Genomic DNA, 27021 nt, shown 5'->3' on the forward strand with positions numbered 1-27021 from the left:
TGAGTGTCATGAATATAGTCTTCCCTCGAGGTAAAACTGACAGGCGTAACAGGGAGTGTCTCGTACGTGCTTTTGATCTTAGAAATACATATTTCGAGTCTGATTCCATCTACAGATACCGGAATATGTGTCGTTTCAACTCAGGCGTATGTGTAGAGGTCTTTTGCCATGTCTCTGATTCTGAATTCTTCATAGTTTTTCTTTAGGCATGAGTTACTGGCAAAATACAAATACTACTGGAGGATCGAGTATGTTCTCGTTGGTGTTGCGATAATTCTCATGCTAAGCCGCTTGAACACAAATAGACCTGATGTCATCTTCTACTGTGACTTGAACTCCGACGTAAATTACTTTGTTTTCACTCCTTCCATTGAGCTGAGGATAGCCATCTTGGACAGCCGTTTTTAACGATGCAGGAAGGAAAGAAGGTATATGGTGAGATTGTTACAATACCCTTGTGACATAATACGCATCTAATTTTCTATTATAGGATTCACTATTTCTCTATATGAATACGAAGCAACAATCCCAACGTTGTGGAGTGCCGTCAAAGGTGTGTATCGCGAACGGCGTGGTGTGCCACTTATGTTAAATCAGGTTGATCAGAGTTCATCCACGAAAATCCTGGTCTTGTTCCTTCCGGAAACGCTATGCAATTCCTCTCCGATGACAGGGGCGAGAGTTACAACAGGTGTCACTGTACGTCGCATGGTTCCCTAATGCGATGTTGCGTTCATGCGAACTCGCCCCTCAGTCTGGAGTAACTTTGAGATCGGTGATCTTGATTTCTGGAGAGGAGAGGCATACACGAAGTTCTTCGACTTCCTGGACCAGAAAGGAGGTTTCTATTACGAGGTCTGCCTACTCTAGTTCGGCGAATTCTGCGTACCTGATAAGTCCATTCAGCGCTGGGGAGATGCTCCTGTGCACAGCATAGGTGCAGCTCTGTTTGCCAAGAAGGAACAAATTCATTTCTTCAAAGAAATCGGTAAAGTTGCCGCTCTGTCGCATCAGATGTTGTATACTTAAGGAAGTATCCCAGGATACAAGCATAATCCCTTCCAACACTGCCCACAAGGCGATCAGCACGTGCAAGGAAAATGCTGGTGCAACCCCAGCGAAAATTTCGGTCAGTAGCTACCAAGTTGACTTTATAATCTTTTCCTTAATTGTTTCCCCCCGTGCAGATTATGAAGGGTACAGTTGCCTCAAACGATATGAAAGACTGTTCTGAGTTGTACTATATCATCGGACTTCGGATCTTTCTATATATTATTTTGCTGTCGCACACTTAATATCATGCTTTGCTTCATGTTTAATGTCGTCGCAATTTGCTTCGTGAAGGCAACATGCGTATAACATCAAAAGATAGATTGAGAGTAATACTGGTACTATCGGATGATGAACATGTTGAGATAGCACAATCGCAGTGGAATGTAACGGCTCACCGAATCATATAGTCTGGTCCAGTTTGAACCCAGAGAGGACTCTATAAGTCGATTGACATGCTCCTCAACAGATGCCTGCGTGAGGCCCTGCTGGAAACGCTCCCGTAATTGAGCAACAGCTTGCTCTCCAAGAGCGCCAAAACACGGCAATGACGAATCTGCCCTTCAGTGAGCCACTATACCAAAGAAGTGATCAACACGACGCACCTTTCTGCATTAGCTCAACCAGCGCTGCGAATTCGAGTTTGAGTAGGGGAACCATCAGGTCGACGAAGTCCACTCACTGACGATCCGATCACAGTGTTTTCTTGCGGCCTCGAATCCTTCTTTGAATAGTCGTTTGAACTCAGCAAAGGGCTTGCTGTCGATACCCCCTAATACCTCAATATATTCAAGGGGTAGTTTAAAGGGTGCTGCTTCAAATCCGATGTTACCAGGCGAGTTCGAGAGCATGAAACCAAAGTCAATGTGTATCAGATGGCCATCTCTGTCCAGTAGGATGTTGCCATTATGGCGATCCTTGATCTGCAGGAAGTGTGTCACAAGAGAGTAGCCTACTTGTAGATGAGCAAAGCGAGCACGCGTCACGGTCGCGGACATACCGGCTAAGGACTTGGCGAAATTTCTCTGCGCACGAGCAAATTTTGCCGAAGAGGGGTCACCGTATGTCTGTAATCGAATCAGAATCCACGACACAAGCAGTCAACATAGATTTACTGCTTTGAAATGGTCAAACAATGTGACTTGTCCCAATCGACCAGCCGCAAGTCGCCGGGCGTACTCCGCCTTCTTGATAGAATGTATCGAGACAGCATCTGTGATTGTCTCTACAAGCCCCGAAGTGCTACCAGTGATCAAGATACGAAAGCTGAGAACTAGAGTAAGCCAATATGGCACTCTTAATTTCTGGAATGACTTACTACCGTACCCAGCACGGACAATTTTCCTCTTTCCAGATCTTCTCGAACTCCTGAATGAGTTGGACGGCCAACTGCTCTTGGCGCAAATCTCCTCCCGTCTTGACGATGACAGATACACAATCCCAATTTGCTTCACAAGAATTCGGATTAACTATCTTTCAAGATCAAATCATGCCTGGACATACCCAAATGTCCATAAGGCGACGACTGTCGTATCCTACTCTGAGACACACATTAGGACGAGACGGATTTTATTCACATACAAGACTGACCTTCTTGGCTGCCCATGATTCACTGAACACGACTGCGGACGGATCAGCCTTGCTCAGCTCGCGTCGAATAATGCGCTCGTCCTCAACGCTCTTCATACTTCCATCATGTCCCATCTTCAACATACCCTCGCCCATGCCGCCTTCTCTCATGCGCGCCACGCGCTCTTCCTCAAGCGCCAACATCTCACCCATTATCCGCTCCCGAATGGTAGCCGCCTCTATAGGTTGTAGCTTCATCCGCATAGGAGTAGGAGTAGCAGGGGGTATTGCAGAGCTGTCATTCATAGTCGGTGTGACAGTAAGGATTGGTGTGTTGACCAGCCAGCGAAATGGACTTGTGAAAGTGGCTGCCTCAAGGGAAGGGGTACCGGGAGGCATGATCGATGGTGGTGCTACATTAGCGTTGAGCTGAGCAAGCATGACCGCCGCTGTCCGCATCCTCTCCGAGTACTCATCGAGCGAGAGCGGGCGTGGAGTAAGCGCACTGTCATCGTACTCGTTAGGATCGTTCTGATCAAAATCAAGCCGTGGTAAAGGGAAGGAACGACGATCTACGCTAGAAAGACTGTCCGAGGGTACGTGGCGACTGATCGAGCCATTTGGAATCATAGGCGTCTGGGGAATCGAAGATGCCCGGGACCAGGTCGCCATGTCGAGCTCCCTGTTCTTGGGAGGTGGCGGGAGAACAATGGTTTCTGATAAATCGACCTCGCGCGCGAGAAGAGAGTTGTCAGCTCCATATAGTTGCTCAACGAGGTCAATCTCTTCATCATCATCTATAGCTGGAGATATAGGGCTCTGTGGAAACGTGGAAGAGATAGTAGGCGCAGGAGTAGTCACAATATCATCAGTATCATTGCCGATGGACGCTTCAGCAGCAGGCGCGTGTTCTGACATGCTTGTCGATTGTCGTGACAGACGCGCTTTACCTGTGAACGCCACAAAATCTTTGGCTGAGCCTTCTCGCTCAACCTCTTTCAGTACAATCTTCTTCAAAATTTCCTTGTTATTGCGCTTTGCCGGGTCGAAATCCAGGTCGCCGTGGAGGACCTCGATGAGTAGCAGGTATGGCGCTCGCTCTGCAGAGTTGAGGACTACGCTCTCACCTGGTGGAATACGTACGATTCGGTGATGCGGCTGTGGGATACCCTCTGAGAGGTTCGGCACATCCGACGAGCTACACCACATCGGCATGCACACCTGTAGTACCCATGAGCACCACGCGGATGAACATCAACAAGAACCCGAGACTGACCTCTGCAGGAAGCATATGATTAAGCCCTGTCAGCTCAGCTCTTAAAGCACTGACACGGGCAGGTCTTGGTACTACTAAAAGTTTGTTGCAAATGTTCTCCAACGTGAGCAGGAACTTGATCTGTCAAAGGATCCATATGTGAGACAGCGTATGACATCAGGGAATGTTCGACGGACCTCTGAACGGCAAAAATGGCTGCGAAGAAGATGAATTTGTGACGGCAGATCATATTTTTGTATAAGATCCGCTGCTTGAATACTCAGGTTTTTACCGGGATGCTTGAACACAGAGAATGTGGGCGTGGACTGGAACGGGGTGGTTGCAGAAGTAGGTGGTGGTTCGTCTTGTTGTCCAAAGGGATCTTCTGACAATCGATATCTGCGAACTCCTCTCAAATGAATGGGTAAGGCAGGACTGGTCTGGGCTGCGATCGTCTGCCGTCGGGATGAACGCGCTACCTCCTTGGAGAGATACACAGGCTCAGAGAGCAGTTTGTCAGGATGTACTGCTGTCTCCTCTCCCCCTTCATCGTCAGAATTATCCATGTCATCTTGCTCCTCCGGGTGCTCGGAAGGAAGTTCCACTTGTACACCTTGGACGATATCATCATCTACGCGCTGCAGACTCTTGACGCTTTGGCCTCGTTCATCCACACGGCCCTGTTCAATGGAGACCTCACCCATAATTTCCGTCAGATCGGGTAAGCCAGGCACACCAGCCCAGACCATGCCTATGCCGACCAGTGCGGGTTGCACATGCGGTCTTACTTTCCTCCGCACGGGACCAAATTGGGTTGGGAGGTGGATGGACGAGTATGGAGCAGACGACTGAGGAGGAACGTCTCCGAAGATGAGCTCATGACATTGATGGAGGACCCGCTGACATATGAGGAAGGATTGCGGACTGTTATGAGGGGGAGCAAGATCCCTCAGATATGCTTGCATGTACCATAGCGTCTAAATATAATGGAGTACCTGTGATAACATACCCAGGTGGGAACGCACCAGCATAGCAATATGAGTAGACTTGTGCGCAATCTCGATGACGAAGCACTCGAGCGCTCTGGACTTGGAGGGTCGGGTTACGAGAAGGTGGCTACAGGAGCCCGTGGTCAGGAATTGCACAGAAAAGAGCGGCCTGTGCTCACCAAATGAATCCCCACACTTCGCGCAACTCCTGTGTATCCAGCTCCCGGAGTCTACGGGTGAGGTAGTACGTGATGCCGACACTGTCGGCGTAGATCATGAGGTACTGCAGGGCGACATGGACGGTGAAGAAGGATGGCGAGAGGAAGAGGCGGAGGAGGAGGGCATGGGACATGATTCAGAGCGCATCGAAGGGACTCGTCCCAACGATTCTGAGGAGCGGTGGCTGAGCCGCGTTTGTGGGACGCGGTGGGTCCACTCACAGCGAACAGCGACACGTCGCGTCGTCTCGGGCGCTTCCGAAACCCTCCCTCGTCCATCCTGCGGCCATGTTGCTGCCTCTCTTCGCTCTTTTCTTCCTCCCCTTCTGTTTTGCTGCTTCCGCAGATGCAGAGCACACAAAGCTCGTGAAGCTTGCTGCTGCCAACAACGGCGTCGTTCGCCTCGATGAGAACATCTACAACATCATCACCAGTCCCAAGCGAACCTGGTCTGCTTCCATTCAGTTTACCGCGCTGGACAAGAAGCGCAGATGCTCTCCATGCAAGTGAGTTGGAACATTCATCTGTACCAACATCTCGCCTATACCGCCCACCAGGGATTTCGACCCCTCATTCAGTGCTGTCGCCAAGGCATGGTCCACCGTTCCTGCCTCGGAGCGGGACAGCCACTTTTTCGCGACCATAGACTTCGATGAGGCCATGCCAGTGTTCCAACAGGTGCGTAGTAGGTTTCCATGGCTCTGTTTGTCATCTCAGCTTCTGTGCGCAGCTCGGTATTCAATCTGCACCCATTGTCCAAGTTTACCCCGCAGCAGATGGCTCTCGTCGACCTGCCAGTGGACGAATCTCCCCTACACTTTTGGACTTTAGCCAGTCAGTTCATTCGTTACATCTCTTTTCTTGCCGACATACATCTTCACAGGGGATTTGATGCTGCACCTCTTGCCGAACAACTCTCGGCATATACGCCCGTACCGATCCCATACAAGGCCCCCATCGACTTTGCACGCATCGGTTCATACCTGCTCATTGTCCTGGCCTCCGCTGTGACTCTCCGTTTCATCTACCCCGTTCTTCAATCTCGTTGGACTTGGGCCGCGATTACAGTGATCACGTCGCTTGTCATGACTTCGGGCTTCATGTTCGTTCGCATCCGTGGCATGCCTCACAGTGGCCCAGGCGGGCAGTGGGTCGCGCAAGGTTTCCAGTCTCAATTTGGTCAGGAAGTACAAGTTGTGTTTATGATTTGTACGTACTCCCACCTCAGGTCCATTCCTGGCTCACTCTGCCGCAGATGGAACGCTTTCGGCCGGTTTCCTCATGCTCACTTTGATTGTGCCCAATCAAAAGAATCCTCAGAGACAACGAATGCAGGTCTATCTGTGGTGTGGTGTTATCTTCGTAATGTACTCTGTCCTTGTTTCTCTATTCAGGGAGAAGAACAGAAGTAAGTATATTACTCAATCGTATGTTGTTCGCTTCATTCAGACATACTTTCACAGACTATCCCTTCAAGTTACTGTTGTAGGCTGCAAGACAGCTGTGGCAATATGCAGAGTAGCACGTGGAATTGCTGCGACAATTCAAAAGAGATCGACATCGTAACGCGTGAAAGTAAAATCCAAATTATTCAGCTTAGTGTGATTCTATGAGCAACCAGATTCAGAATAACTCAAACGGTCTCGAATATGACATGAGGAGAATAGCAGTGCATGCGAAGGGGACATCTAATGCTAGTCGACATCGAGATCTAATTAGTTACCCTCGGCCGGTTGCTGGAATACGTCCACGTAGCGGTTCCGTACAGGTCGCTTTGCTCGTGCTGTAGATCGACCACCTGGAGGCGGGGGTCCCGATCCAGGCGGGGGAGCCATCGTTGAGTTCAACGGCGTAGGAGGCGCGGAGCTACTATCATCCGTCTGGGCAGGCACCAAATTTGAGCGCACGCGCATAGGTGCTTTTGGAGGCCCAGTAGGGTTGTCAAACGCGTTGGCGTTAGCTGTTGCAGGGCGTATCGGAGGCGGTGGCGGCGGCGTTGTACCGTTTGGGAGAGTGCCAAATGATCTACCCGGAGATGCGGTCTGGGCTCTGGGAGGTGGAGGCGGTTGCGCAGGGTTGGCAGCCTCAGAAGAAGCCTGTAAAATAATTAGACTTCAAGGAAATGTTGGTAGAGGAACAAGGCGCACATTCTTGTTGACCCAACGTTTCAACTCCTTGTCGTAATAGAATGTCGTCGAATCACCGAGATTGGCTTTGACAGGGCCAGGCGTAGATTCTCGCTTCCAAATACGACTCAACCATGAGCCAGAAGACGCAGAAGCCGCAGAAGCCGCAGATTTTGATTCTAAGTCTATCCGTCAGCTTACGTTTGAGAAAGCCGATGTGAATCTCACCTTGCTTCTGCGCGAGTTCAGCAGGTTTTACTTCGTTTCGCGATATCTCCTGTGCGGGTGTGGTATCTGCCTTCTGCGCGCCAGCACTGGCCTGCCGTTCCACGCGATGTGTACTGTTGCCCAATCCAAGATCATCCTCTTCATCGTATTCATCCAAACGGTTGCTATACGACGTTGGTGCCTGCGCCGCCGTAGGGGTTGACGAAAAAGAAGTGTCATCCATGAGTGAAATAAATCCAGACGGAGATTCTGTGGTTGCATCTTCATTCATATGTGCAAATGAGGAAGCTGTCGGTGTGGGTGCGTTAGATTCTGGTGATCCCCACCATGTTCCGCCCGTCGACCCGCTCATCCGTTCTTGATATGGCTCCTCAGCCACATCATTCATTCTCAAATCACTCAGGCTTTGCTTTGAGTTGTTACCAAAGGCATGTCCGTTGAGAGCTTGGCTGTATAAAGATGCTTCGGCGAAAGTGCTCGTCGCCGCACTAGCTGATGACACGCGGGGAATAGGCGACGATTTGCGATTGAATGCAGGTCGAACATAGTCCATCGCAGATGACGAACGATTGATTTGCACTTGAGGAGCTGCAGACGATCGCAGAGCCATGGCTGAGCCAGTCCTGAACGGTGGTGGAGGCGAAGTGGGAATATCAGTAAGATCAATCCTAGACTGCTGAGGAGATGGTGCGGCAGAAGTCGACGCGGAGGATATTGTGCTGTAATGAGCGAAAGGTCCGCTGAATGCTTGCTGACGCCCCTTCTGAGAGGCATCCGGAGGTAGCGGAGAATCCTCGCCAGCGATGAATTTCGTGAGACGTCCTTCTAACCAATTCCCGATAGTATCCAAACTTGGCTTTGAGACCTTAGACCCTATCCAAGAGCCTGACTTATCAATCTGAGGGGCTGCTACGAGCCTGTCGGATAATCCCCGTAACTGCGCAGCAAATGTAGGACTGACGTAAGACGTGCTCCGGTTCAGGCAGGTAGAAATAGCCTCGCAATACCTGCAGTCTAGTCAGCGTGGGCGAACACACATGGCTTTCGGCCTACCTATTTGCAAGCTGTACGTGGCCAATCTCGGCTAACACAGCCGCCCGGATCAATCGATACGGCTGCAGGTGAGGCAGTCCAGTGAAAGCCTCCTGGCCTTTAGCAGGTGTCGCAAGTGATAGCGCGAACTCAGCGATCTCTGTCAAGATGATAGGATCAGGGTCATTTGCGACCGACCGCCAGCTAGATGGTCCGGGCGATCCAAGAAGTATAATTCTACCGCTCGTCCCTATAGGTGAAGTTTGAGGCGACAGGAGGTAGCTATACGGACCGGCGAGATTAGAGTCATCATTTCGCGTTGATTTTTGTTGGCTACTCACCAGGCGTGTGCCGCCTCATACCATTGATTAGCCACCAACTGATCTCCAAGTGCGGTAAGCGTAGAAGATGTTTCCAAGGTCATCGGATTGGTGTAAATCATAGCTACGGCTTCCGTCCACTTGGCAAGAACCTCTACGGGTAAATTCATCGGCTCAACAGGTGCTGAGAACCCAGCAGACATAGGAGTCATGGAAGATATAGAGGATGAGGGCAATTGGAGCGACTGAGAGCCATGTACGAGTGGTTTTGGAGGAAGTAATTCTTGCACTATAAAATCAATTGTAAAAATCGCGTTCACTCAATGTGACGATGTATTGTTGCTTACCCGATGCGGGACCTTGCCCAGAAAATACACTGTATGCGACACGAAGGGCCTCCCTGGTGGTACCACTGGAAAGCCCCTTATCTTTACCGGGCAGAGTACCCTTGTTGCTCTTATCCGCTAGTTCAGTTCTGACAAATTCACTCACAACTTCCTTCCAAATGTCTTTATCAATGCTGCTCGCAATAACCATTGCATGCGCCCACAACTTCTCGTCCGAGGCGTAATGACATGCAGCACGTCGATCACCTCGCAAAAGAAATTCTTGAATCTTGTCCAGATTTGAAGAACGAACCGTATGGACAGTAACGGGAGTATCGTTCAGCTCCTGGGATGAAGATGCAAGGCTCATGTAGGGGGACGGCGATGTCGGTACGTGAGGTGATTGCAGCTGTAAATCTGAACCACCCAAGGACGACGCGATTCTTAATGTGTCGGGTGCTCCACTAGACGTGCGAGGTACCAAAGCTGCCCTGACCGCTGTATCGACTTGAGGACTGCAGAGTAGTGTCTGAGTGCAATCCATTTTCCCTAAGATTACCAGGCCTTACCTCCCAGACAAACGGCCGTCGTTTTCTACCATGACCTTCAACAACTTGATAAGAACTTGCTTTGCTTCGGCGCGTTTTCCATCCGGGCTGTCAGTGTGGAAATATCCTATGCCCCTTGAAAGCTCCTCAGCTCGCTCTTCTAAGTATTTGATCACACGAGCTTTCTTCGTCTTTGTTTGTGTGCTTGCGCCTGTGCGCACTAGGCTCGTCGAAGGTGTACCAGGGTCAGAGAACAAGGGCCCAGGATACGAGGCAGCCGAGCTGTCCAGCGCAGACTCTGGGATCACTTTGTTTAACACATACACCTTAATATCGGTCGATTGACGGGATGCTAATGCAACGTCGAAACCCGTGTTGAGTGAAGAGGCGCCATGGAAGCACGTTACGAACTTTCCCCCAAAGCCAAAGCTCACCACAGGTACTCGCGCCGATGCCCGACCGAGCGGATCATTTAATCCTAGAAGAGACGGCGAAGGAGCATATGTTGACTGTGCCATTGGTGGAACAGTCAACACTTGAGCTCCCGATGCGTCATGAGCTGTCATCTGCCGGGGAGGGAGCGCAGCGGTGACGGATGGAACTTTGTCGTAGGCTCCGGATATGCTTCCTTTACTGGAGCCGTCGCTCGGTTGTTGGCGAATATGATGAGAGGGAGCATAAGGATCTTCTAGTACTGCGGATATCGAAGACATAGCAGAGGTATTGGACACAGATCTATTCCTGTTCTGGTTGGATAATGCATAAGAATCATGAATTCCGTTCAAAGATCCGGTCACTGAGGATATAGACGCAGGAGAAGCAGCTCTCCTTGGATCGCTCCGTGGCTCATAGGAGCTTGGAGGCGCCACATGAGGCTGTTGGAGAGGCTGTTGGAGAACATGTGGAGGCGGGGGCGATGTGGGTACAGCATACGATTGTACTCGATTCGAAGGGGGTCCTCCAGCACTAGACCAAGAACGGATGGAGGCATTTCCAGGTGACTTCGTTCGCTCTGGAGAGTAAATGTTCGGCGCGTAGGCGCCACCGTTCGCCATAGTAGAACCAAGTCCATTAACAGCTTCCCAAGGAGATTTCGTCCTATCCGGCACATTTACTGCTTCGGAAGGCTCATAATGGCTGACTTCAAGCCCTTCCTCGTCGGCATAAGGAGCAGAAAAGGTCGATGGAGGCTGTGGATAGACATCTGGAGCATATCCCATCTGCATCTGGCCTGGCTGCGCAAATTGAGAGGTAGTTGCGGCTGACTCCGCCTCAATCCAGGCTTCGCTGGGAGAATTCGGCGGACGTGCAATTTGATTGATTCCCGTGACGGACAAGGGCGGCGATACAGAAGTACCCGGTGACTTGACGTCCAGTCTATTGATTCCGTTCCATTGAGTAGGAAAGCTCGTATCTGAAGAAGGCAGAGACGGTTGAGCATGCCCATTGGATTCGTACGCACTAGACGGGACTTCGGTGTACGGTCCGCTTCCACCGGCGTACGGGAGCCCTTCGTAACCCATATTCTGGGATGTCACGGGTCCTGGGTGCTCGTGAACGGGATGGTTGTGGGCCACCGGTGGCGACGCTATCCGTGAGTGTTGCTCGACGCGTTTTGGAGGAGGTTTCCGCGGGGGAGGAGGGAGCGGAGTAGGAGACTGTGGTGGTGCTCCAAGATCCTGCTGTCCTGCAGGTGGAGAAAACAAGTATTGGGCAGAAGTGCGCCGCGATTGCTTCGGAGGAGGCAGAGGAGGGTCGTAGGCGTTAGATGTCTTCGGACGATAAGGAGAGACAGGAACATTAACCGGGGGGGCAGGAGGGGCAATAGCGGCCGCGAGTGACGGGGTCGTACGAGCCACCTTCGGACCTGCGGCACTTGGATATGATACGTGCGATGCGGCAGGTCGAGATGGGGCTGGCTGGGTGGGCTTGTATGGGTCATAGGATGAGTATGCGGACGATGTCGTCGTTGTCGCGTAGCCGTTCGACACAGGCTGACTCGTCGGTTTGTAGGGGTCATACGAAGCAGCGGTAGGAGCAGTGCCCTGTGTCGCCGGTGGAAGCACCGGTGCAGTGTTAGAGGCATATGGAGCATACGGGTCGCGCTGGGCGGCAGTTTGAGTGGAGTACTGATTATACATCCCGTACGCTAGTAACTGACATTCAGATTAACACGCATAGACGGACATAGACACTGTACCAGCAGATGTCTGCGTCTGTGTCGGCTCATATGTCGACGTCTGGCTCTGATGACCATACCACCCATCCTGTTGGTACTGCTGCGAATAGTATGATCCCGCTGTCGCAGCCTGTGCCGCCCCGGCAGTTGCTTGCGTGTACTGTTGATGAACAGCGGCGTCCCAGGACGGCTGTACGTCTGAATCACTAGACACTGTATCCGCTGCGTTGAAAAAGTCTGTACCGTCTGCGGCGCCGCCAAACAGATCCGAGGCCACAGGTCCCGACTGCTGTCCATTGGTGGCCTCAGCATCTTGAACCTGGAATGCCGCATACGGGTCATCTACGCCTGCCGCCGTGGAGAACAGGTCGGGTGCTGAGTCGGCCGCACCGAAGAGAGACGCCGCCTCGCCAGCCCCAGTATCCATGTCGAAGATAGCACCAGGGAGGAGATTCAGGCAGGAAGGAAATGAGGCGGGAGGGGTAGAGACGCGGAGTATCGGTAAATGGCGCCGCTGGCGGTGAACACGTATTTGAAGCTTCACTGCATATGATTGTGTGAAACTGAACGCGCCTCGGGCGCCTATCCTGCCGATTCCTGCGTGTCGGATGCGCTCTCATTCTCGGTCGCGAACAATCTTGGTCACAAGTTTGACACATCCTCGCAGCGAATTGATGGAGGCAATATGTTGGACGGATATATTAAAGAATGTATCAGAGACTACTTGACTTGCAAAGCTACTTTCGACGAGCTACGACTAGGGATGCACAAGTATGGTATCGCTATCGGGACTAAAGCAAGGAATGAGGTGTATGGACATGTCCGTGGGTTTAATATGCACTGGCGAAGCGTAAAATGTGATTATGACAATGATATAAATGCAGGGGAATCCAATACGAACGAACGAATACGATGTGTAGGGTATGGCATGCAGTTTACGGTGTGGATAGCGGTATAGTATGATGTAGAAACGAGCGTAGGAGAAATAGGTCGGTATACGAATATGTCATTATGATGATTTTGTTGTCAACGCGTCTGATCTTGTGGCAGTTGCAGTGCCTTCCATGAAGCTTGTATCTCCCTGTGTGGGCGCAGCCTTCTCCAGAAGACGTTCGACTTCAAGGACAGTGGTGAGATCAATCACAATAGCAACGAAAATCGATACTCACTGGCCACAAGGTGTTTACTATACGCACTCGAGTATCTGCGCATATTAGCTAATTGGGGCCTGACTTTACTGACGAGTGCCTCCCGTTGCTCTCCCTCAACGACTGACAGAGCTCGTTGCAGGACGTAGTCTATCAGAAGAGATATTCAGACAGAACGAGACCTTCAAGAGCATATAACGTACTGGCAAATTGGTCTTTCATCATGGTCAAGATCGGACTAATACCGTCCGGCTTGCCTGCCATAATCTCGTCAATGAGGGCACGTCGATTCTCCAAGTCAGCTGTGATCAACGCCTTCTCAACGACGTTCGATGCGAACTTGTGGCGCGCCATGTGAAGCATCTGCCCTCGCAGTTTTGTGATGACCACCGCGCGGTCTTGCGCCTTGCCATGCTCCAACACGAATTGAACTACGTAGTTCTGAGGAACAAGGTCAGCAAAAGAAGGGGTCGAACAGCCTGGAAGACTTACGCCGAACTGATCCTGCATGAGATGTGTTACATGCTTGTGTAGCTCGTCCAAGAGAGGACGAGTATATTCATCTGGCAGATGTTCAAAGCATCGCTGCAACACCCGACATCCGTACGGGTGCGTGGCAAGATCGTACACGTTGCCTTTGAATGCCTTGATGAACATCAGACGTTCTGGCGGCACGCGTTCTATAAGCTTCTGAATCACCTGTCCTGGGATAAGTATCGAGAATACAGAGACACCAGTCGAAAAACACTAACATGGTTGCCGTTCGCGTCCTTTACGCATCGGAGGACGCTGGCATCCAGTTCTTTAACAAAGTTACTCTGTTGCTCCGGTAGAACGTGCTCGACCGCCTGTGCAATTCATACTGTCAGCCACCCGCGACTGTATATATGCTTGAGCACAAACCTTCTGGACTACACGACAGCCATACATTTGGAGCGATAGCGGCAGCACGTGGCTTTCCATCGCGTTGGCCAGGATTGTTTTTTGCACCTGTGTACCGTGCTCAAACAACTTCTGGATGACCTGCGATGTGTCATCAGCGTATTGCCAACATCCAGATTCAGGCAAAAGCTTACATAGTTCCCAAACACATCTTGAATGAGCTGCAACACGTTATGTGGTACAATCTCATCAAATATGACCTGCCTCTCATCGGCAGTAGCGGTCTCTAGCTTCTGTTGTATGAAACGCGAGCCATGCTGATCACCGCTGAACTCAACGATGTACCCATATATGTCCTATGATACCGACTTAACACGTCGAAACTAGTCATTGCAACCGCCATGCATACCTTGAGCTCCCACTTACGCGTCTTATTCGCGCGAAAATCATCGAGAAGTGGGCTGCGAATGGCAACACGATGATCAGTCCGGACATCGCCGCGGCGGTTCCCTCTCCCACCATGGTGGTACGCATGCATCGGCAGAGGGCCCATCCCGGCGTGACCGTAGATGGTTCCGCCCGGAACCATAAGAGGATGCTGATAATCGACGGTTCCATGGAATGCTTGTGGATGTGGAGAAGGTGTCGCCCGGACATTGGGGAACATAACGTTAGGCTGATGAGGATGCTGCATATTGTACTGCGAATTAGACAGTATAATCGATAAATAACAATTCACAAGCATGACCAGCTATCTCTTACCTGGAGGTCACGCTTCTTATCCATGGGAGAATGTGAAGGAGGCGGATGATACACTAGTGGTTGTGTCGGATAATAGTACTGCGATCCCATAGGGCGTGGAGAGCCAGAGTAGTCATAATATACTCCCGACTGCGGCCCATGAATATCCGCAACAGCATGAGGATGCAGCGGCTGTGAGGGCATTCCAGGATAGACACTAGGAGTTGCAGTAGCGCTTAACGCAGGGGAGGGGGCGTAAAGTGACGGATCAGAAGACGCGCGAAACGCGTCATAAGGGTATGCATAATCAACACGTCCCGAGCTATTGTTATAAAAGGCGGTATAATCGGTCTGAGGGTATCCGCTATAAGGTGGCCTAGGCTGCTGAGGTTGAGGAGGGGCACGAATTTGAGGTAGGGTAGACTGTGTTGCTTGAGAGGCGGTTGTCGGGTGAAGGTTGCCTGCCACATCGGTACGGTACACCTGCGGCTGCTGTCCGAGGCTGTAGTCATCCGCTACTACCATGCCGCGAAGCGCCATAGACAAGTCGTCTTCAACAAAGGACGAAGGCTGTAGGGAGGCGTACTGTGTACCTTCAGCATCATTCTGTAACAGAGACTTTTGCCCTGTATAGGGCGACGTTGTGCCATAGAGCGCAGGCTTTGTTGTGGATGAAGGTGTGTATCGCGAAGTGTTCGGGGAATCTCTGCCCAGGCCAGCGCTAAAACGCTGCGGCGAAAATTGGCCCTGCTTCGTTGGTGTAGAGAGCGCAGCGCCTGCAGAGACATGCCTTGATCTCCCCTGGGAGAACGATAACATGGCGTAAGTATCCTGTTTTAAGGCAATGGACTAATGAGCATAGCTCATCGCCCGATTGCATCGCCAGAAGGAAGAGCACTCACCAACTGAGATACATCTTTCTGGGGGCTATCCATCATTTCATCCCAGGTAGTGCCGGTGGCCCTCGAACTCCAAGCGTCGCCCAAATTGGAACGGTGACTCGATTCGGCTTGGGAGGCTGATGAGTCTGGCATGCTGGCCGCAGACGATGTTGAGGCATTTCGGGTGGAAGTGGGGGAACTTCCCCACACCTGCCCATCGATGAGCTGGCTAATGAGTGACTCGAGAGGCGCCGCCTACCTGCCAGCCCGAGTTGAGCGCTCTGAGACCATTTGTGGAAGCCATGCCGACGCCTAGCATACTGCCAGCAGAAACAGGTTTTCGCTGAGAATGAGCCTGGAAATACGAGGCGAAGAGAAATCAGGGCAAGAAAAACAAAAAGGTGCACGACGAGGATGGACGAACGTGAGTAGGTGTAGTGGACGGAGAAGGGGCACCAGAGCGAGTTGAGGAACCAGACGTTCTCCGTGCCGAGATGTCAGAATTATTTGCAGACATTACAAGGGGTGTCTGGAAGTCGAGCACTGAGACGAATAAGGGGCAGACGCGCTGTGCGGGTGCTCACAATTATGACAGCGCCCTTGACGCGTCTTGGAATGCGTGTGTTAAAATAGCTGGTGGGACGTCAGTGGAGAGAGAAAGGAGAGAAAATATGGACGACAAAAGAGAAAAATCAGCGGACACGCGCCGGTAAAGGAGACGAGGCGGCTCGTCGCGGAGTGGGTGCGCTAAGGACGACGAAGCAGAACTCGTGGCGGCCAAGCGCGGTGAACTCACCAAATATTGATGGGGGAATAAAAGTGAGCCTTGCTGCGCCGCTGACCCGAGGAAAGAGGACGGAGGAGGAGGGACTCTGTCACAACAGGGCCAGTCTACGGCGGGGCAGCGGAGGCCAGGGGGAGCTACGGAGGACGCGGCAGGGCGAGCATCAGCAGCGCGAGACTAGCAATATTTGATTCCGCCAGTCTGCCCACTGCCGCCGCCAGCCTGGCCCGAGGCACCGTCGGGTCGGCCTCAGCGCGCCACGTGGCCCGCTCAAGATGCCGCCGCTGGCGACGGGCGTCTCTCCCACCATGCCTTTCTCGGCCGCGCCCGATCGCGTTTCACCTGGCAGACGCCCGCGCCAATCGCTCCTCCCCGCGCTCCGCGTCCGCCCATTCCTCTCGCCGAGTGAACCGTGACGGCTCCTTCATATCCAGGCCGCACTCTCCAGCACACTCCTCGCTTGCCCACCCCTTCCAGTCCTCCCTGCCAGCGACATCATGTCACCGCCGCGTATATACACTCGCTCGTCCAACGGCGCCAGAAAATTTACCCGACCGATGGCACCCCAGGGCCAGGCGCACGGCCCGGCGATGAATTCCAAACATGCCATTACTAAGGAAGACGACGATAGATGCGATGCAGAATGTACAACCATATTGCGATGGGTATGCGGGGAAAAACAACAACTGACAGACTCCAAACTCTCCACCACATCGCTCAATCCCTTCAACGCGAGTTGAAGAACCACGAGGCCCGCTTGGCTGTCCCTGCAATGTAAGCCTCGGAGCACGTCTAGTGAATGAAAAAATTTCCATACCTCCGGTGCTGAGCGAATCGAGGGATGCCGTCAGCGCCACGGCCGGCTCAGATGACACAGAAGCACTCACCTCGACTCTTCGTTCTGCAGCCGCGCCAAAGGATTTGCTGGGCTTCCTGCCATTGACGGACTCATGCTCGGCGCAGCAGTAGCAGCCGCTCCTCCTCCGCCTCGCAGGGGCTTTGCGATGCGGCCAAAGCTGAGAGACGACTGTGCAGGCATTTTTTGAGCTGTGACGAATGAAGCGATTATCAGTACGGCATTATGAGATTGTCTAACGAGTGCGATCATACCGCGTGCTTGGTCCAACCGCTCCTTGACAGCTTGCAACTGAACTTCGAACTTTTGGTTCTGCACTGCAAGTCTTCGATCAGCGTCTTGTAGCAGTGCCTCCAGATTCTGTATCCGCTCGTTCCGCGCGAGCAGTTTGCGCTCCGCGATGCCCGCCTCCTTCTTCAGCGCTGAATTCTGATCAACCAGCTGAGAAAAATCCCATGAGCACATGAGAAAGTTATCAACATTGCAGCCGCAGGACAAACCTGCTTCTGTACAACTGTCAGCTGCTCCAGGTTGCGCTCCAAGAAAGCCATCTTCTTCTGCTGCGCTTTGCTGTTGCTGTTGCGGATCACATTGTTATATTGCTCCTTGATTTCGTCCAGCTGGATTTCCAGTTCGACCACCTGCCGCATACACCATTAACTGCATTACACGTGATAAAACGATCTACGAATCCCACCTTCTCGCAGCGGTTCTGAAGATCCCGCATGAGCGACTTCTTGACGCCATCAAACTCGGCGAGCTGCACGCTGATCGCTTTCCGCGTTCGCTCGAGATCCTGGGCGCTTTCCGCGAGGTTCTTACCACCCTCGATCCCTGCCGACGTGACGGCAAATGCCCGCTGTCACGATGTCTGAGTCCCATACTCTCAACGTCAGCTGGTAGCACTCACTTTGAGCTCATCGTTGACACTCTTCAGGCTGTCGATGGTCGCATTCAGGGTCCGGATCTCATTCGTTCTGAGTTCCAACTGCTGTTTCAGATCTTGCACTTCGCTCAAATGGGCGTCGCGCTTGGCAGCGTACTGGGCCTCCAACTTGTTCTAGAAAAATCAAACAATGATATGATTCACACAACAGTCTAAATGAAACACCGCTACCTACCTTAAGCTCAGACATTGACTCCGCGACGTCAACATTACTGACTTCCTCGTCGTGAATCGTTTTCTCTAAGAAATTGCATCAGATGTTAACGAGCACATTCATGGCCGCCATGGAAACATACCTAGAAGCTCTTCGTACTCGGCCTCTAAACCTGAAATCCGGGCCTCGAGCTCGTCGCGCCTGCGCGCGTTCATCTCACCCTCTTCTTGACTTTGTCTCAGACGGTCCACCGTCTCACGGATGAGTGCCTGCCCATCAGCCAATTGTCGTCGAGCCGCTGTGATATCGTCGTGTGATAACGTGGAGACCGCAGCATCGGAGTCAATTGAATCGAGTTTTGCCAGTAGTTGGCGAAGCTGGTCGTCCTTCTCAGAGAACGTTCCTTGCTGCAAGTAGGCGTGTGATCAGCTCGACTCCACTAGTAGACGAAGTAGATGGCCTACAGCATCGAACTTGGCCATCATCAGTGCCATCTTCTCCTGCTTGCGCTTCTCTTTGTCCTCTGCAGAGGCATCCTTCTGGGCAGCCTTCAGTTCAAGGATAGTCTTCTTCAGTTCGTCCAGTTCGACCTTCGCGTCTTGGTTCTGTTCCTTAAGGATGTCGATAGTAATGACGCTCTCTTTGTTGTCGTAGTCTAAGCGCTCTACTTGCAAACGAAGTTCGTTTAGTTGACCAGACATGGACTTGTTCTCCTAATGAGACGAAGACCAATCAACGGAACATACACTAAACGGAAACTTTCACGATGACGTACTTTAGAAAGGGATGTCTCCTGCTCCTTCAAGAACGACAGCTCTTCTTTGAGTTCGCCCACCAACTTCTGCGCGGCGCCGAGAGCCGATTCTCTCTCAGCCAGCATATCGCTAAGCTCGTTCTCTCGTTTCAAGAACTCCTCACGCTCATCCTTGTCCAAGCCGACAACAGTCGGCGTCTGTGGTCGGCTGTCCAAGTCCTGTCGCAAGCCCTCTAGGGCAGGAATCACAGGCGTCATGCTGCGCGTCGACGATGGGGTCGGCGATGTCGGCGCTTTCTTTGGTGCAGCGGCAGGTACAGCACCTGGTTTATCAGACGAAGCCCAATCTGCTTGATCCACCTGGCCACCTGCACGCCATATTGCAAGCTCGGCTTCGAGCGCAGCGATGTATTTCTGGTATGACACATTCGCCGCTTGAGCCTTGCCAAGAAGACCTTTGAGTTCCAGCGGGGAGAGCTCAGCATTGACGCGCGCAGTGTTCTTGATAGATTTGGCACGAATACCAAAACGGAGAGTTGACAGCGTCTCAGCCTCGTTATACGATGATGGTGAACAGTTAATGATGAGCGTTGTTCTCGAGTTACCTCCGAGAGATTCTTGCAAAATTCGGGTCAGCTTTGAGTCTCGGTAGGGGACATGTTTTGCCTAACATCCGAAGATGTCAGATAGAAGTAGCTACATGAGAAACAGCCAGCACAAACCTTTCCATCGGTCAGAGCATTGATGACCATTCCAAGGGCTGATAGAGACTTATTGATCTTCTTTGCTTCCTCTAATGTTTGTCCAGATGCGCCAGTCTTCCCTACCTTTTCTGAACCCGCCAGGTCGACAAGATAGAGATTACCGCTCTTCTGCGCACCCGTCTCTGTATTTCGTTGCTGGATCGTGATAAGGAAGATTGAATGAGATCGCGAACTCTCCGCATTCATGTCTAGCAGATAATTAGTGGTAATCCAACCAGTGATATTGAGGATACTCACTTGTTGAAGAGACCACCCGTGCGGCACCACCCTGTCGCATAATTTCATATACTTCCCGCGCACTGCTCACATAGTAGTCTGACAAATTCTTGACGTAGACACCTTTAGACTTCTCTTCGTGAACTTGCAAATTGTCGTTCTGTGCTGGAATACCAGGTCAGCTTGACACGCATGTCCAAGTTGGCGTTAGTGTGTCACGTACGCGCCAACAAATCGCGGATTCGCTCAAGATAGATCTCCATATATGACACCTTCACGACGTACTCCAGATGCGCGTCGGACTCCACGATAGACTGGAAGATCTGTTCTGTTATACGAGGAATGAGACCTTTCAAGTCCACAGAGTCAATATCTGCTCCCTGCGAAAGCACATAAACATTTGATTCAAGGGCCATAGCAAGAGAGCGTTATATACCATCATCGTGAATGTCTTCCCACTACCGGTTTGGCCATACGCAAAAATTGTTCCGTTATACCCATCCAGAACATCTGTGGAGATCATTCAATGAGCCATTTAGTCTCGCATATGCTAGGAAGGCGATAAATCCCCCAGAAGCCTCCAAAAGCAGAGACGGTGCTCAAAACATACCCTTCACGATGCTACACAGTAATGAGTATCGCGCGAAACGGGCACAGCGACGGTGCTTACTCTTTGACGCCATAATCAAACACTTCATGTTGTTTGGTTCCAGGAGGAAACACTCTATCGAATGTAAAGCCATCTCTCTCCGGGCCTGTACTAAGCTGCGCAGAGCGGATTTGCACTGTCTGCAAGTTGTCGCTGAAAGAAACTACGATTTCGCCGCCTTCTCGTTGCTCAATTGAATTTGGTGGTCGAAAACTGTACGTCGGGGCAACCAATCAATATGCTGCTTACAGCGGGCAGGGGAAACCGATGAGAGGTTCGTACCGACAGACGACCTTGATGTTAGTGGAGGACGCCATTCTAAGTAAAGCTTGGCTGTGATTAACCGAGCAGGATGTCTATGACGTCCGGTGTTGAGAAGGGTATACCAGACGCGCCAATGCGGCGCTCCCTCTAAGAGTAAGGAACGACAGTAGGATACAGCCCAAAAGTCGCAGCACGGACAAAGTGGACAGAGGTCCCTTTCCGATCGGCGGCTATTTGTGGCTGTTGTCAAGCACACACGCGTTCCGCAAAAGGCCACCTCCAATTCAAGGCGCCTTGCTTAATCTAACATCCTTGTACCTGCATTTTTCCACTCAGAGTCGCACTCCAAAAGTTGATGCAAATATTCGAACAGGATTCATTGTTACGGTAGTGTAATGTATTTATACAGTGTAAGAGATGCATTCGTGAGTAAGATATAGCTGCTACATGAGCTTCACCGTACAGTCGACGGCCCAAGCTCCTACTCATTATCGCTGCCAAAGGATGGCGGAGGTGCGGCGCGACTAGACGAGGCCACGGGCCTGCGCGTAGACAGAGCCTCTTTCTCAGCGGCGTCTGCAGCATCGATCCATTCCGAGTAAATGTCTATGGGTTCTGTCAAATCTGCTGAGCAGATTAGTGCGACACAGCCAGGAAAGGTAGGCCTCCACATACGATTGACCTTGCTCTGGTATCGCTGATCGCACACCTTGCAGAATAACTGAGCAAGCCCTTCTTTCCTATCTAACCTGACAGTAACGGAATCGTCATGGTGGCAAAATAGACATGTGAAAGTAGTCGCTGCATGATTTTGCCTTGTTAACTTTCAAAATAGTGTCATATATGCACCTTTGACTCACAAAGTGGGTCCCGCTTACGAGGACCTTGTGGCTTTCGGGACGACTTTTTGCGTTTGCCCATGATGCATGAACAGACCAACGCCGCATTGCACATTCTTTCAGCTGCGCTATATAGATTCCATAAAGGGTGATATTCCCACGAACTACTCGCTCACGTGATAATACGCGAACGTTGAGCGCGTTGTGTTGGATGCGGGCCCTCCACAGAATCGCCTTCGACTCCGAGCACTCTTACACTCATCCGATGGCGTCTCGCCGCCCACCATCTTCAAGGATCAGAGCAAACACACAGGGTTCTATGGGCCCACCGGTGGCAAGTGGCAGTCGGCCTCGTTCTGCCCTAGCCAAGTCGAATTCCTCGCAGCGCTCCGGTTTAGCCACTCCAATTGAAGGGAGTGTCCCTTCTGATGTTGCAGCTGTGCCATTTAGAATGCCCAAGCAGCAAACACAAACTACGATTCAAGATGATATGGAGACAAATATACAAGTTGTGGTCCGCTGCAGGCGCCGCTCAGAACGCGAGATACAGGAGAACTCCCCCATCATTGTTACTACAAATGGCGCGAAAGGTCAGGACATCACTATCGAGACTGCTGCGCCAATATCCAGTCTTGGCGTTGTTACGCTTCCGCCCACACGCACATACCCTTTCGACACTGTTTTTGGTCCGGAAGCGGATCAAGCCATGGTCTACCACGAAGTCGTGAGCCCCATGTTAGACGAAGTGCTGATGGGATACAACTGTACGTTATTTGCATATGGACAGACTGGGACTGGTAAAACGTAAGGCACAATGCAATGGCTTCATATACGCTGATCTAATCTCCGTTCCGGCCAGATTTACCATGCAAGGCGACCTTTCCACTACTCCAATGGGGAATCCATCGCCACAGGCCGGCATGATTCCCCGTGTCCTCTTCCGCCTCTTTCATCAGCTCGAATCCTCCGGGACGGATTATAGCGTGAAAATATCATACGTTGAGCTGTATAACGAGGAGCTGCGGGATTTGTTGGCCCCAGAGCTTGGTGCACCAGTAGGCTCTACGCAGCCCATGGGAATGGGTACGTCAAAAGATGCAGCAGGCCAAGGCAATCTCAAGATCTTCGACGATGCAAGTAAGAAGGGAGTTTTCATTCAAGGTCTTGAGGAATCAGGCGTTAAAGACGCTGCCGACGCACTTGCATTGCTCACCAAGGGCAGTCATCGCCGACAAATTGCGGCAACCAAGTTCAACGACCATTCCAGCCGTTCCCACTCTGTCTTCTCTATCACTGTGCATACAAAGGAGATATCGTCCATGGGTGATGACCTTTTGAAGGTGGGCAAGTTGAATCTGGTTGACTTAGCGGGCTCGGAAAATATTGGGCGCTCTGGTGCAGAGAATAAACGTGCGAGAGAAGCTGGTATGATTAACCAGAGTCTCCTTACGCTTGGAAGAGTCATCAACGCTCTCGTGGATCGTTCTTCGCATGTTCCATATCGGTAAATTCCTCGTATATGCATCTTGTCGATGGAACTGAGGAAGACTTAGAGAATCAAAACTTACGCGATTATTACAAGACTCGCTCGGGGGACGCACCAAGACGTGCATCATCGCTACTATTTCCCCCGCCCGCTCCAACATGGAGGAGACGCTATCCACTCTTGATTATGCTATTCGAGCGAAATCCATACGGAATAAGCCTGAAGTAAATCAGCGAATGACACGCAATTCTCTGTTAAAGGAGTATGTTGTGGAAATTGAGCGCCTCAAGGCCGACGTCCTAGCTGCACGCGAGAAGAACGGGATCTTCTTTGCGGAAGAAACATGGAATCAAATGATCGCAGAGCAAGAACTTCGTGAAACGGAGATCCAAGAATCGCGTAAGCAAGTGGAGATCGTCGAGAGTCAGCTCAGGAACGTTCGTGAAGAGTTCGAGCAGAGCATTGGGTTGCTCTTGAAACGAGATGGCGAATTGAAGGAGACGCGAGAGAAGTTAAAGGATACTGAAGAAGAGCTGGAAGCTAAGGACGGTCAGCTGAGGGTCGTCAAGGGTGCATTGCAAGAAGAGGTGGTAGTCAGGCAGGCGTATCAGGATTCCGAAGGAAAGCTGGACGGCGTCGCAGTCGGGCTGAAGAAAGTGGTCCAGGAGGGGTTGAGCGACCTGGGACGATTGTACAGTAAGCTGGGTAAGTCTTTTGGGTCAAGGAAGTCCAGTCCCCGTTACTTACCAGTACCACAGAGCGGAAAGCAACTGTGCTCAACTCGAATTCTCAGGCGGTTGCGGCCAGTACCAGGGTTTTAACCGCTGAGACTCAGGGAATGTCCACACAATTAGACGCATTAGTTAAGACCACGAATCAACATTTGCGCAAGCTTCGTTCAGAGACGGAAGATTTCCAAACCAAGGAACGCGAAGCGCTCTCAGCCATCTCCAAGCGAGTAGATGAGCAGCTGGAAAAAATTCGACAGGCTCTCCAAACGATTCATGCTCGCGAGGAAACGTCTGGCAATGCTGTTGGTGCGATACAGACGGCAGTGGAAGAAACGCAGGACAGTATCAAGAAAGGGTTCGCGTCGTGGACGGAAGAACTACGCATACACTGTGAGACAACGTGTCGGGAAGCAGAAACGTCTAGCATTGCCAGTTGTGCTAATGTAAATAAAAAATTGTTCCTGTGTTCTGTTTGAGCGCACTGACAGACATTTTAGGTTGAGGCGGCGTTCAAGGCTCTGGGAAGTTTCGCTGAAAAGATAGTCCAAGAAGCGCAGGACTATGTTACCAACGAATGTAAGCTGTTACAGGAAGCCAAGATGCTGTCAGACAAGGCGACAAACGCCGAGATCCACCGTCTACAAAGCCAAAACGAATTGCTCACAACCCTGCTCGAATCGGAGAGACTTAAGGCTGATCATGCCAAAGATGACCTCATCAAGCGAATTTCTGGCTTACTTGGAGACTTCACCGCAGAGCGTGATTGTAGCTTGCGGGATGCATTCTCGAAAATGACGGAAAGCAATCAGGATGCGGAGAAGGAAATGATACAGCTTGGCCAAGAACAAAGCCAGAGACTGGATGGCGTGGTAACCCATGGCCAGCAGTGGAGCGCCGAGCTGGGGAGAAGGGGCATGGAAGGAAAGAGGACCCGCGATGGCGGAATTAAGGTGACAAATTTCCCGTTGCATATTAGATTTCACTGATACCCTTAAGCAGGCGCTGAATTCGGTTCGAACGGTCATTCGTACGGGACTTACTGATGTTCAGAGCTCCGTGATGAACTCGACATCGTTATTTTCTGCCGATCTACAACGACAGACACAGAAATCCGGTACAACATGTACCGAAGGTAAGCCAAACTCAGCTGCACAAGATTCGCGGGTACTGAGGTGTACACAGCGTTTGATCGGATCTCTAGAGCTAAGAGAGCGCGGATCGAGGCCACTGATGCTATTGTCGCGGATACACAGTCCACCTATCGCTATGTTCAGCGCGGCGTGGCCTCAACATCACGCAATGTGGATGCCATAGCGCAACGGATAGTCTCAGAGTCTTCTGGGCTAACCACGACCACCGATACATATCATTCGAACGCCTCATCTCATATATCAATTGCGCGACGAGCAATCGAAGCTCTTGTAGAAGACGGCATGCTAGAAGATTCTCCTACTGGTTCGACGCCACGCAAGCGGACCTGGAACTATGTGGACAATTGGCAGTTGACTAAGAGTCGAGATGCGCTGCTGAGGGACTGGAGGCAACAAGGCCTTCTTTTGGCCAACCGCGAGACGTTCCTAGCTGAACATCTACCATCTCCTGACGTGCCAGATATCGAAGATGAGGATGAAGATAGAAAAGATATGGCAATGGACGTTAAGGAAGAGTTACAGGAGGATCAGGAGATAGAGAATCTGCCACCATCAGATGACATCAACTTACATCCCTCTATCAAGTCACTGTCATCGTCCGCGTCCTCAACCGCGACGGCATTTCAACCTCCACCACTTCCCCCACCACCACCAAATATCCTCGCGAGGAAGTTGACGAATGCGTCGCTAAGTAAGTTGGGGTTGCCGCTTATGGGGACGTTGACTGAAAGGTCAACGAATGTGTTAGCCGCAAGAGGATCCAGGAGAGTACCGCGATGACGAGATTGTTGTATAGACTCGGACCAGACTTGTGTTCTTTTGTGTTACATTATTACATTATTTCTTTCCATCTCGTCAATACCTAGCAAAAGCTGGCTCCTGGAATGATCCTGCCTTAAAGTGTTGACATGTACATTTTTACGCACTGGACGGGCGAAGTACTGAAATTTTCATCAAACGAACGCTTCCAGCTTCAAGTTGTCTCTCATAGGCAGACTTTGAAAGAAACGTCGAGAGAGGTATCACATCACTAAGTAAGCCTGACTCGGAGTCGGGAAAGCCTCAGACCCAGGATTTAGTTTCCGTCTTTCGCTTACGTACGTTGGGCAGCTAGCGTCTATATGCCCGGTCTCTGCTGCGGGCGTGGTCTACTTACCAGTTCAGTGAACACTCCGAGTCTGTGCACCCAACGAACCCGCGGCATTCGTCTCTTCAAATTATGGCCCACGCAGGCATCAAGAGTCAGTTGCTACTTTATGGGGGAGTGGGGGGGTTTGTTACTTATGCATGTTCACAGCTGTAATCCTTCTCTCATTCGTGCTGGCTGTGGGTTTTCTGCTCATCATTCTATCCTGTGCACTGTGGGCAAACTGGCTTCCTCTCCTCGTCGGTAACTCATGCGTCTCCCCCGTCTTGTGCCTAATAATAATACGACTTCACAGCGTTGACATTTGTACTCGCACCGCTTCCAAACGCGTTGTCAGCGAGCTGCGGCGGTGATGAGTTTTCTGCAGATTATGACGGTTCAGGGCGTGGCGACCTTCCACGGTTTATCACCTCTACCATAGTTGTAACCGGGTTTGCCTTCCCTCTTGTTTTGGCGCACTCAGAGGTGATACGACCCGGCGCGTGTGCTATGTCAATTATTGGTGGAGCGTACGTATCTCGTTTGTATGGCCGGATTATCCTCTTACCTGAGTCTTTATGCTGCAGCTTGGTGTATGGAACAATATTGGCGTACAGTGCCGCATTCAAGCAGGAGGATTCTGATTTCGACTAATGATAATTTACCACTCGTGCATTCTGTACGTCAGGGATGTACTACTATTGCATGCGCGGCGTAACCGTGTTCGTGGCGGGCACAGTACCAACTAAGAATCTAGTGACCTGATGTCCCTGCCTGTCTGCCTGCCTGCCTGCATTGCTCCGAGGGCT

At 51.3% G+C, this 27021-nt stretch overlaps 8 protein-coding genes across 8 annotated transcripts; 3 read left to right on the forward strand and 5 right to left on the reverse strand.

Moving 5' to 3' along the window:
- Positions 1-410: 410 nt before the first annotated feature.
- On the forward strand, positions 411-1029 carry FIBRA_04458 (uncharacterized protein; the record flags this gene model as incomplete). Its single annotated transcript, XM_012326256.1, has 5 exons — positions 411-435; positions 491-553; positions 607-699; positions 755-855; positions 907-1029. 5 exons carry the CDS (start codon positions 411-413, stop codon positions 1027-1029), a joined length of 405 nt encoding a protein of 134 aa, XP_012181646.1.
- Positions 1030-1361: 332 nt separating this feature from the next.
- FIBRA_04459 (uncharacterized protein) lies at positions 1362-5215 on the reverse strand (the record flags this gene model as incomplete). The annotated part of the gene is made up of 13 exons (XM_012326257.1): positions 1362-1391; positions 1449-1606; positions 1656-1679; positions 1733-2002; positions 2051-2117; positions 2166-2316; positions 2369-2498; positions 2554-2590; positions 2641-3840; positions 3896-4015; positions 4072-4851; positions 4900-4990; positions 5043-5215. The coding sequence occupies 13 exons, from the start codon at positions 5213-5215 to the stop codon at positions 1362-1364; spliced, it is 3231 nt and encodes a 1076-aa protein (XP_012181647.1).
- A 154-nt stretch (positions 5216-5369) lies between these two features.
- FIBRA_04460 (uncharacterized protein) lies at positions 5370-6570 on the forward strand (the record flags this gene model as incomplete). The annotated part of the gene is made up of 6 exons (XM_012326258.1): positions 5370-5587; positions 5639-5759; positions 5812-5915; positions 5965-6290; positions 6337-6489; positions 6545-6570. The coding sequence occupies 6 exons, from the start codon at positions 5370-5372 to the stop codon at positions 6568-6570; spliced, it is 948 nt and encodes a 315-aa protein (XP_012181648.1).
- A 226-nt stretch (positions 6571-6796) lies between these two features.
- FIBRA_04461 (uncharacterized protein) lies at positions 6797-12267 on the reverse strand (the record flags this gene model as incomplete). The annotated part of the gene is made up of 8 exons (XM_012326259.1): positions 6797-7177; positions 7229-7386; positions 7436-8442; positions 8489-8749; positions 8809-9076; positions 9135-9628; positions 9683-11810; positions 11862-12267. 8 exons carry the CDS (start codon positions 12265-12267, stop codon positions 6797-6799), a joined length of 5103 nt encoding a protein of 1700 aa, XP_012181649.1.
- A 582-nt stretch (positions 12268-12849) lies between these two features.
- On the reverse strand, positions 12850-16009 carry FIBRA_04462 (uncharacterized protein; the record flags this gene model as incomplete). The annotated part of the gene is made up of 12 exons (XM_012326260.1): positions 12850-12956; positions 13010-13138; positions 13192-13429; positions 13481-13687; positions 13741-13836; positions 13892-14011; positions 14065-14226; positions 14280-14570; positions 14633-15442; positions 15514-15702; positions 15752-15847; positions 15917-16009. The coding sequence occupies 12 exons, from the start codon at positions 16007-16009 to the stop codon at positions 12850-12852; spliced, it is 2538 nt and encodes an 845-aa protein (XP_012181650.1).
- A 993-nt stretch (positions 16010-17002) lies between these two features.
- FIBRA_04463 (uncharacterized protein) lies at positions 17003-20932 on the reverse strand (the record flags this gene model as incomplete). The annotated part of the gene is made up of 18 exons (XM_012326261.1): positions 17003-17037; positions 17094-17101; positions 17164-17323; positions 17387-17573; positions 17633-17773; positions 17830-17991; positions 18043-18192; positions 18254-18318; positions 18375-18639; positions 18697-18945; positions 19008-19652; positions 19709-19938; positions 19988-20131; positions 20190-20346; positions 20403-20476; positions 20577-20587; positions 20637-20828; positions 20898-20932. The coding sequence occupies 18 exons, from the start codon at positions 20930-20932 to the stop codon at positions 17003-17005; spliced, it is 2910 nt and encodes a 969-aa protein (XP_012181651.1).
- Positions 20933-21360: 428 nt separating this feature from the next.
- On the reverse strand, positions 21361-21800 carry FIBRA_04464 (uncharacterized protein; the record flags this gene model as incomplete). The annotated part of the gene is made up of 3 exons (XM_012326262.1): positions 21361-21503; positions 21555-21680; positions 21740-21800. The coding sequence occupies 3 exons, from the start codon at positions 21798-21800 to the stop codon at positions 21361-21363; spliced, it is 330 nt and encodes a 109-aa protein (XP_012181652.1).
- A 183-nt stretch (positions 21801-21983) lies between these two features.
- FIBRA_04465 (uncharacterized protein) lies at positions 21984-26866 on the forward strand (the record flags this gene model as incomplete). Its single annotated transcript, XM_012326263.1, has 10 exons — positions 21984-22522; positions 22578-23222; positions 23272-23909; positions 23963-24378; positions 24433-24885; positions 24935-25067; positions 25118-25777; positions 26384-26476; positions 26529-26742; positions 26800-26866. 10 exons carry the CDS (start codon positions 21984-21986, stop codon positions 26864-26866), a joined length of 3858 nt encoding a protein of 1285 aa, XP_012181653.1.
- Between the last annotated feature and the right edge of the window lie 155 nt (positions 26867-27021).

This window comes from Fibroporia radiculosa (genome assembly GCF_000313525.1).
Source record: "Fibroporia radiculosa TFFH 294 genomic supercontigs, scaffold3160, whole genome shotgun sequence".
Classification (NCBI taxonomy): domain Eukaryota; kingdom Fungi; phylum Basidiomycota; class Agaricomycetes; order Polyporales; family Fibroporiaceae; genus Fibroporia; species Fibroporia radiculosa.